This window comes from Mytilus californianus, unplaced genomic scaffold, assembly GCF_021869535.1.
Source record: "Mytilus californianus isolate M0D057914Y unplaced genomic scaffold, xbMytCali1.0.p SCAF_48, whole genome shotgun sequence".
NCBI lineage: Eukaryota > Metazoa > Mollusca > Bivalvia > Mytilida > Mytilidae > Mytilus > Mytilus californianus.
In genome coordinates, this window is record NW_026262699.1 from 395,738 (window position 1) to 406,641 (window position 10,904).

Here is a 10,904-nt window from a genome sequence, read left to right on the forward strand (position 1 = left end):
ATTTGTGTACATTGACGTACATCATAGGCAATAAGAATGTATACTTTTTTACCTCGTGTGACTCTATTTTATTAATGATTTTTTTTGCATCTTGAATGTAAAAGTTATGCCTCTTCAATAATTGGATCTTGGATGTGTACTAAATGATAATTTAGTCTTAGATGCATGATTTTTTAATTAGTTGTTAGTGGCTTTGAACTAGCTGTCAGTAACTGCGAGTACTCTCAGATCTGTACTTAGTGTCTACTTGTTGTTGGGATATACAACTACCCGGCCACGTCCACTCTGTGTAGTATTACTGTTTGTATCCATCTGATGAGTTAAGCCTTTTTCAACTGATTTTTATAGTTCGTTCTTATGTTGTACTGTTACACCACTGTCCCAGGTTAGGGGGTTTGGGATCCCGCTAACATGTTTAACACAGCCACATTCTGTATGTATGTGCCTGTCCCAAGTCAGGAGCCTGTAATTCAGTGGTTGTCGTTTGTTGATGCGTTACATATTTGTTTTTCGTACATTTTTTGAACATAAATTAGGCCGTTAGTATTCTCGTTTGAATTGTTTCACATTTGTCATTACGGGGCCTTTTATAGCTTACTATGCGGTATGGGCTTTGCTCATTGTTGAAGGCCGTACGGTGACCTATAGTTGTTAATTTCTGTTATTGGTCTCTTGTGGAGAGTTGTCTCATTGGCAATAATACCATATCTTCTTTTTTATATTTATAATTAGATCAAGTAAGTATCTCTCGCGGGAGAGTTACACTTATTGATGATTGGTCGGTAACGAACATTAATGTGTCCTGCTAGCTGAACAGTTCGCAATGCCTCATTACTTATTTCTAGATTAATTTTATGAATTTTTGGAAGAAGGTACATGTGTCCTCCATGTTTTGAATTATTATTATTCTTTAAGAAATTATACGTCTGGGAATATTTTTTTTTCTCTCCTTGCTTTATATTTAACACTTCTCTCAACATGCCAAAATTTCAATGATTTACAATAAAAAGAAAATATTATCCTCCACACTGACATGGCCAAGATAACACTGATATATAATTTCTTACTCAGTTGAATTAATAATTAGAATAAAAAAGTTCTAAGGTTCACGTATTGTCTTTTTTTTTTTAAAAAGCAACTTGTTTTATTCGTTAGTTTAATAAATAGACTAAACAGGTACTAAACAGGTACCATGCACAGATAAGAAATGCTTATTTTTCCGGGGCGCATCATTTTGATTCCTGAAGTCTGAAGTCAAAAAAGTTCAAGAATAAAGCAATATAGGACCCCAATCCAAAACCTCATGTTAAAATTGTATGACCAAATACAAGAAGATCCAAGAAGGCTGACTTTTTTTTATAAGCATGTCGGTTTCCGGAAATAAAGATTGGTAGTTTCGACACCGATTCTTTATTATAGTTATTCGTCCTTGACCGTAAATGTAAATACAAACAAGGGCGCCAGAACGTGTGTTTTTAAAATGCCAAAAACATTGATATATCATGTACCAAGATGAGAAAGTCCGATATAAATCTCAAGTTAGACTGATTTGACCAGAGTCAGAGGCCTGAAATGCAAAACAGTTACAAAATATTCATTCCTGTTGATGGGATTAAGTACTCTGGTATGGAAATTTAGTTTTATCAAAAGAACAGGTCAGGAATAACCATTAATTGCTGGATTGTACCTCAATTCAGGTATAATCCACCATTTGACATATAATGGGATATACCAATTGAGGTATAATGCAGTTTTTATCCCAAAAAAAATTTAAGATGTATTGGAGCATCTTTTTGCATTTACCATACATTGTCATTGTAACAAGCTTTGAACACCACTTGGTGATGACATGTAATTGATTCTGACACTTCATGCTGCATTTTGTGAGAGAAACCTAAAAACTAATATGACCCTCATTTTCCTACATTGTACTTATAAATTCTGAGTTTTCATCTATTAAATCTTATGTTTGTTCTGTAGTCTCTTCCTGTCCATTTCGACTAACAAATCTTAAAGTTGGAACTGAAGCAGATTATTTTAAGGAAACTAATTGTGAATGTCCATCAATTGGTGATTTTCAAAATGTAGCACAGGAAGTCAGAAGCAATAACATGTCAATAATGAGTACTCATCAAAGCATTAGATACATCAGAGACATATAATACAAGAGATTCGCAACTCTAGTAGAGTCTATATAACAGCCAATGAAATGACGTGGCCACCGGAAAGCCGATTATTCCGATGGATTTATGGGTAAATACCCACTATAGTTGCAGTGTTCTCCCCAGGAATTTTGGATAGCATCACATTTGGCGTAAAAAAAAATTGTATTTATTTTTCAATGTCATTTGTTGCGTCGCGGCGATGCTCTCTTTCTTTTAAGTTATGTTGATTTTTTTCAATTCATAACTGAGAATACAATTAAAGTATAACTGTTCTTTTAGTTTATTTTTTTAATATTCATTTATAGTTACAGAATTATATTTTTCTTGTTAGAAACTACCAACTAAAAATCTAGTACAAAAGAGAACTTCTTTTATATCAAAAAGGAAAAGAAAGTATCATATAGTAATACCATTTCAATTAAAAACTATTCTGTTTATCATGTTTACGAAATTCATTATTTCCTGGGACTCAATGTATCAGTCCCAGTTGTTTCAAACAGATATATGTTTTAAACATTGTTAAACTACTTTAATCAGTAAATTAATTGAAACAATGCGTTTACATAGAAATAAATACATTTTGCAAGGAGATCTAACAAATAGTCTGTAAATTCGTGTGGAATGAGTAGCTTTCCCTATTGGGATCATTATTATTCTGTCAGCTGTGCCGTTTCTGCGTCTGTAGTTATTACCGTAAAAATGCGGATTTTTATCATAGCTGGTCCGCTTCCGATCCGTAATTAGTACAAATATATCAATGGCGGTCGAAGAAAAATTTACGAAAATAAACAATGTTTGAGAAGAGAATTGGATGAATATATCACGATTTTACTGTAATAAATAGATGAAACATTACCTAAAGGCAATTTTCATCACGTTCTAATGAAGTATAGAACTTATTTTGCCCAGAATCGAAATGTTTTATGTACGCTCTCGAGTACCGGAATGGAAAGAAAACACTTCTTTACAAGTTGTTAGTTTGAAATAACAAACGACCAGCCTGTTAAGTTCGCTCATTTTTTTTTGTTTTTTCTTCTCTTAGGAGACGAATTTGCCTTGATTCAAACGTAGATTTCGAATTGTTTATGATTTTCTCGATGTCAAAATTATCAGTCATGTCATAAGTGTCAGCTTGGGGTATTCGTATCCAAACAGTTATCATCCAAATGGCAATTAACACCTATTTAATCGCCTCTTATGTCCGATTTGAAGGGATTACAATTAAAGGTGATATAATTTTTATGATCACAAGCGGCAATTCGATGAAAGTTCGAAATTTAGGACATCGATATTGCGGCAATTTAAGAGCAGACAAGAAAAAAATAGCGTCCTCAAAACAATTATAGCGTCGCGGAAATTATTATAGCGTCACGGTAAAAAATTATAGCATCGCGGGGCCGCGACGCTAAAACGGCCTGGGGAGATCACTGAGTTGTGAAAAAGGTTCTACGCCTCACGATTTGTCTAATGGATAATGCCGATACCTTTCACAGCTAAAGCATGCAATGCTCCGTGTTGAAGGCCGTACATTGACCTATAATGGTTTACTTTTATAAATTGTAACTTGGATGGCGAGTTGTCTCATTGGCACTCATACATGTCATACCACATCTTCCTATATCTAAGTATATTTAAAAGTTACAAAAAACTAATTCGAATAATTTGTTATTGATAAAATGTGTTCTAATGATGAGATTAATCAAATACAAACACAGTTAAAACTCGGCCCATTTTACTTCACCTCCTATTGCCGTAGAAACCATTTGGTCTCCCTACAAAGAGTTCGTTATCAGTTTATTCAACTAGGAGTATATCTAAGTCGTAACTATTAAGATTGTCATCTCACGAAATAAAATTTGAATTTTCCATATTGCGTGCACATGAATGAAGCTTTATTCAAATGAGAAATTAATTGGGAATCAAACATTTACCGACAATCCTACAAAAAAAGCTCAATGCAAGCCCAAATAATGATGAATATAAAAATAAATAAAATTTTAATAATTTATAAATATCAAGAATAAAAAACAAAGCCTATCATGATTAACAATTAATTAACAAAAAAAATTAAGTTTTTTTCCACATTAATTAATTTTACATTTTGTGAATTGTATTTTTGGAAAGAGTGCGGACACCTGTGGTGTAACAACTTCTTGTTTACAAGGTGTCAATTAAAACTCATTATTTATAACATGTTCGTGATTTACCTGGTCATCGAATAATTCAAACCGAATATACATGTCACACTGTGAAATTATGTCTCCGCGACAGGTGTATATTCAATAGAAACCATTATGAAACTATCAAATAAAATGAACTCTGATACAATTTATGTTTTAGTATTAATTATTTAATATCAGTTTTTTTTCAATACAATATCAAATTATGTTTCTTTTTCAATAATACAAATCTAAAATCAAAATTACATTAAAATAAATAATTATATAGGAACTCAAATTATTTAATTAATTATGATAAATTTAACACTGAAACAGTTTATGTTATGCTTAAACATTCGTCCTTACTTCCAGTACTTTTAATACTTTTATTAATGACTTTATTACCTAAGGAGATCTCACAAGGTTTAACTACTATTACTAGTGGCCGCGTGTTTTTACGGGATTTCGCCGAGTTGCAAATCTCTTGTATTATATGTCTCTGGATACATGTAGTATATGCAAAAAGATGCTCAAATATCTCTTCAAAAAATTTTATGATAAAAACTGCATTATTCCTTAATTGGTCTATCTCACTTTATGTCAAATGGTATAATCCATCAATTATTGGTTATTCCTGACCTGAAGAACTGTGTTTAATGAAGCAAAATTGAAAAATACAGTTTAAACTGTTTACTAACATGATTAAGAATGGTACATGATGATATGTACATATATCAAATATATTATAATGAAACAACTTTTCCAAATTTTTCCAACGTTTTATTCTGAAAAGAAAGGAAAACTTTTAATTTTGTATTTTGTCACCAGCTATTTAGTTTTTACTTCATAAATCATCTTAAATTAATATTTTTTTCAGATTTGTTTGACTGGTCTGATCCTACACAAAAATGTAAATTAGTACAAACTACAATACAGCGTCCTGGTTTACTGCGACAGAATAGTAGAACTGGTTCCTTAATCAACTGTAATGAGCAGAAAATAGCCTTGTTCAGACATGGAGAAGATGTGTTTGCCATTAATGAAAAATGTCCACATGCAGGTGCATACAGTTAAATGTGCATAGTACTTAAACAAGAAATTAATTATAATCGATGATGTGTTTATTTGATGCTACAGCTTTCGCTAGTGAATCTTGAATTGCTGATACTTAACATGCTTAATGAACACCTGAGTGTATATAATGTATGTACCCCTTGTTTTTGGTGTGATTTGTTTTGTTCCTTCTATAATTATCTGGGTAGTGTTTTGTGTACTGATGTTTCTCTTTTCATCATTTTTTATGCCCCCGCCTTAGTGGAGGGGGCATTAAGTTTTACCCTTGTCCATCTGTATGTACGGACCGTACGTCCCAAAGTTGGTTTCCGTTCTCTAATTTTAGTTTGCTTCAACCAAATGTTATGAAACTTATACACAATGCTTATTACCACTAAATACAGATCAAGTTTGAATTTTGGTGGCGTCACTTTAACCGTTCTAGAGATATATTTCCGTTCTCTAACTTAAGTTTGCCTCAACCAAATGTTATGACACTTATACACAATGCTTATTACCACAATATACAAGTTTGAATTTTGGGGCCGTCACTTTTACTTATCTAGAGTTATGACCTTTACAAATGGAAAAATTGCTGAATTTTTCATTTTTTTTCTAAATATCAAGTATTTTTAAAATTGGAGTTATCTTTCTTTGTCCATGATTATAGTTGAATCAACTACAATCAATGCTTTATACAATGCAATGTTTAATTTTACATTCCACTGATAAATTAAAGCAATTTTTACCCTTCATTTCTAAAAATATTTTAAATATAAAAAAGAAGATGTGGTATGATTGCCAATGAGACAACTCTCCACTAGAGACCAAATGACACAGAAATTAACAACTATAGGTCACTATAAAAAATTGGAAATTTGAAAATTGGAGTTATCTTTCTTTGTGCATAATGGTAGATGAATCAACTACAACCAATGCTTTATACAATGCAATATTCAATTTTACTTCCTACTGATAAATTAAAGCAATCTTTACCATTCAGCGCTTACAAGCACTTTGATTACTGTTATAGAGTTTTGCCCATTTACAAATGAAAAAATTGCTGAATTTTTCGTTTCCGTTTTCTAACTTGAGTTTGTCTTAAATTAATGTAATGAAATGTATATATAATGCTTTTTACCACAAGACTCAGTTTAATTTGTTTCTGTTCTCTAACTTTAGTTTGCCTCAACCAAATGTTATGAGACTTATACACAATGCTTATTACCACATAATACAGATCAAGTTTAATTAGGTGGTGTCACTTTTACCGTTCTTTAGTTATGCCCCTTTATAAACATAAAAATTGCTGAATTTTCCGTTTCCCTTCTCTAACTTTAGTTTACCTCAACCAAATGTTATAAGACTTATACACAATGCTTACTACCACAAAACTCAGATCAAGTACAAATTTAGGTAGAGTCACTTTTACCATTCTTCAGTTATGTCCCTTTATATCTTTATATGATATGCAAGCGGGGGCATCATCTGTGTCAATGCATGGACACAATCCACATTTATTTTTATATGTGTTGTAAAGGTACAGTACAACCTGTGACATACTCTGATAAAGTCTTTCTTCAATTTACAATATGGTTTTTGATTGTCCTTATTATATGGTTTCTTCTTCCCTTTTTGTATAATTTTCAGTACACACAAGGTGTTGAAGTAAAAAATAATTTTTGCTAGTGAAAAGTGAATGGCTGTCAAACAGTTAGATTTGGAATTACAATGTAAAATACTCTGATTTGTGATTGATTGTTGCATGTTTAACATGCAGTGGCAATTGTTTCGTGCATGCCATATTCAGGACAAGAACTAATTAGATATTAATACAATGGGTAGCTTCAGCAAGGTAGGCCCACCAGGATGATTGACAGGAAATGTACTGCCACTTGAATATGAGAGTGTTCGATATGGGTAGAAATTGAAGTACTGCAACATATATATCACCTATGTACACGAGTCGTTGCAAATGTTCTTTATTATAGAAAGAGTAAGGCACACTCCTTTCATGAGGCATCAGATTTCATGTATTCATAATGACTGGATGTGGCTAGGAATTTATACCACCCACACCAAATGGGTGTTCCACATTAGCAAGGGTTTTATTGACGGAGCGGGAGAAATCCATTCCAAGTGACCATATTTCTATATACCAGTCAACCCTTGGGGTTCTCTTACATATGACCAAATCATCAAATAATACCATTTGAATAATTGAACTTAAAGATGAATTTATAAGTAAGAGTGACTCACCTACAATCACAAGCATTTTCACTGCAAAAAACTACCACCAGCATAGTTAGTGAAGCAAAGTAAAACAAGGGGATAGTGGTCTAATATTTCTCCATATAAACTTGTAAAAAATGGGTATTTTTCAAATGTCAAAATGGATATACAATGTAGATTAAACCTGGCCAATGTGTACAACTTACCTTCAACATATGTACATCCTGGTTCAGTTAAGTATTGCGTTTAGATCCATATTTTAGAAATCTAATCAATATAAATGATAGTTTCTATTATAGTTTAATTGTACATGTATACTGATCTCTAGTACTATGACCTACATTTCAAACTTGAGTGGTTTTCGGAAAAGGAAATAGTTCCTTGTATTTTCTACTTTATTTGCATTAATTAGAATTCAATGTAATAAAAAGTTTAACTAACCACAATTTTTTTTGTTTTAGGTGGTCCACTTCATTTAGGAGACATTGAAGAAATGCCAGATAATACTTTATGTATACGATGTCCTTGGCATAGCTGGAGGTTTGATTTACTGACTGGGAAAGTAAGAATGCCAAAGGGACAAAACCGTGAAGCCAAAGTTTATCCTGTTAATGTTGCAGAAAATGGACAACTCTCTATAGGGTTTGATGAATTTAATGCAAGATATTTCAGTGGAGACATTGATTTTTAATCATAGTAGATAGTACGAGGGTAACCAATAACCAAGAAGACGATAGGCTGCAGTCTAGAAAAAAACAACATTACTCCTTATTTATTTATCAAAGAGTCTAGTGAATAGAAGACTGCAGAAAAAGGTTTTGTGATTATCATTTTCTTGAAAGGTGCAAAAAATAGCAAAAAGTGTGTAGTTAAAATTGACATAGTTCAATTTTAGCTCTCTTTAAGGTAACCTTGTTGAATTAATCTATCAAGGAAAAATTTATGTTACATGTACTAAAATGTACCATGTATGTTTCTTTTTTAAAGATAAGGACTTTTAATCTATTTATAACCAAACATGGCTACCAGAAAAGGTAGATTTTAAATCCAAATAGGGCCTTTATTACACTTCCTCATTTTTTTAAGTATTACTATTAGGAAATTTTGTAAACAAATGCTTCTTTTAAGAAGGCAAATTATGAATTTTACCAACCAAAATTGAATACATTTTGTCCTGTCAAAATTGGAGTTAAACGCTATGTGCAGTGAAATTACACTATAAGTGTTTACATAAAATTATGTTAGTTTTTAGTAATGAAAAATTGTATTTATGGGTGTATATAAAAATAAGAAAATATGGTATGATTGCCAATGATACAACTCTCCACAATAGACCAAATGACACAGAAATTTACAACTATAGTTCACCGTACGACCTTCAACAATGAGTAAAACCCATACCCCATAGTCAGCTATAAAAGGCCCCGAAAATCCATTTTCAAAGTGGCTTATCTTTGGATATCGTTTTGTTATTAGTTATTTGATGGTTTTGAATTAAGGATGTTCGCTACTCTTGTTTTTGACTTTTTGTCAGATATCCGGAATCCTCCAAGTTTTATCCACTTTAGTGCCAATAAAAATTTTGCCCGCTAACCCCTATTTTTCTTTTCATAATTTTATTACATATAGTTTAAATAGCCATATTTGAAAATGCTGTAAAATCCTTGTTATTTTTTCATAATTTTTTTTCAAAAAAAGGGTGCCAATGTTAAATGTATGAAAAGTCTAGAGAGAATTATTTCCCTCCAAATTTTCAGTGGCTTATATCTCGAAAACAAGCACACGGACCCTTAATTTTTTTCTGGTTTTTTAGTTCCTTTATTTATATACTATCAATTTATAACAGTCTTTTAAAAAGCTTGTTATTTTGAAACAGAGTAGCAAACATCCTTAATTTTATAAGGTACTGTGGAATGTGGATTCATTATTATTTGTGGGATATCTATTTTGATGGATTTCGTGGGTATAAGTGAAGAACGAATTTTAATGTTTGCCAAAATAAAAAGTTCTAAAGGTTTGTAAGCAGACTTTGGCAAAACTAAGAACTAAATTATCCACGAAAATACAATTTTTCTCAATCCACGAAAATTGGTACCCATAAACATAAATGAGTCCACAGTTATTTAGTAGATTGCATCTACACAAGGAATAGGTGCTGTACTTAAAGAGTTTTTACCTTCAGTCTGACTAAAATAAAGCCTTCCTCACAGTCAATGGTGGGTAGTACAATAAAGTCTATCCTTTTTAGCTCACCTGGCCCGAAGGGCCAAGTGAGCTTTTCTCATCACTTGGCGTCCGTCGTCCGTCGTCGTCCGTCGTCGGCGTTAACTTTTTACATTTTGAACTTCTTCTAGAGAACCACTGAATGGAATGAAACCAAACATGGCATGAATGTTCCTTATGAGGTGCTGACCAAGTGTTGTTACTTTGTAGCCGATCCATCATCCAAGATGGCCGCCAGCGGGGGACTTAGTTTAACATAGGACCCTATGGGAAATGCATACAAATGACTTCTTTTAGAGAACCACTGAATGGAATGTAACAAAACATAGCATGAATGTTCCTTACAAGGTGCTGACCAAGTGTTGTTACTTTGTAGCTGTTCCATCATCCAAAATGGCCACCAGTGAGGGACTTAGTTTAACATAGGACCCTATGGGAAATGCATACAAATGACTTCTTTTAGAGAACCACTGAATGGAGTGAAACAAAACATAGCATGAATGTTCATTAGGAGGTGCTGACCAAGTGTTGTTACTTTGTAGCTGATCCATCATCCAAGATGGCCGCCAGCGGAGGACTTAGTTTAACATAGGACCCTATGGGAAATGCATACAAATGACTTCTTTTAGAGAACCACTGAATGGAATGAAACAAAACATAGCATGAATGTTCCTTACAAGGTGCTGACCAAGTGTTGTTACTTTGTAGCTGTTCCATCACCCAAAATGGCCGCCAGTGAGGGACTTAGTTTAACATAGGACCCTATGGGAAATGCATACAAATGACTTCTTTTAGAGAACCACTGAATGGAATGAAACAAAACATAGCATGAATGTTCATTAGGAGGTGCTGACCAAGTGTTGTTACTTTGTAGCCGATCCATCATCCAAGATGGCCGCCAGCAGGGGACTTAGTTTAACATAGGACCCTATGGGAAATGCATACAAATGACTTCTTTTAGAGAACCACTGAATGGAATGTAACAAAACATAGCATGAATGTTCCTTACAAGGTGCTGACCAAGTGTTGTTACTTTGTAGCTGTTCCATCATCCAAAATGGCCGCCAGTGAG

At 32.9% G+C, this 10,904-nt stretch overlaps 1 protein-coding gene across 1 annotated transcript; it reads left to right on the top strand.

The window, feature by feature from the left end:
* The first annotated feature begins 1,440 nt into the window (after positions 1-1,440).
* LOC127700077 (Rieske domain-containing protein-like) lies at positions 1,441-9,850 on the top strand. Its single transcript, XM_052203546.1, has 3 exons — positions 1,441-1,624; positions 5,202-5,384; positions 8,071-9,850. The coding sequence occupies exons 1-3, from the start codon at positions 1,573-1,575 to the stop codon at positions 8,298-8,300; spliced, it is 465 nt and encodes a 154-aa protein (XP_052059506.1). The 5' UTR covers positions 1,441-1,572; the 3' UTR covers positions 8,301-9,850.
* Positions 9,851-10,904: the final 1,054 nt, after the last annotated feature.

Excerpts from the sequence above, each read along its gene's own strand:
- LOC127700077 (XM_052203546.1), top strand. The coding sequence starts at position 1,573 with ATGCAAAACAGTTACAAAATATTCATTCCTGTTGATGGGATTAAGTAC. Across the intron at positions 1,625-5,201 it reads TGATGGGATTAAGTACTCTG|ATTTGTTTGACTGGTCTGAT; the intron begins GTATGGAAATTT and ends TATTTTTTTCAG. Across the intron at positions 5,385-8,070 it reads TGAAAAATGTCCACATGCAG|GTGGTCCACTTCATTTAGGA; the intron begins GTGCATACAGTT and ends TTTTTGTTTTAG.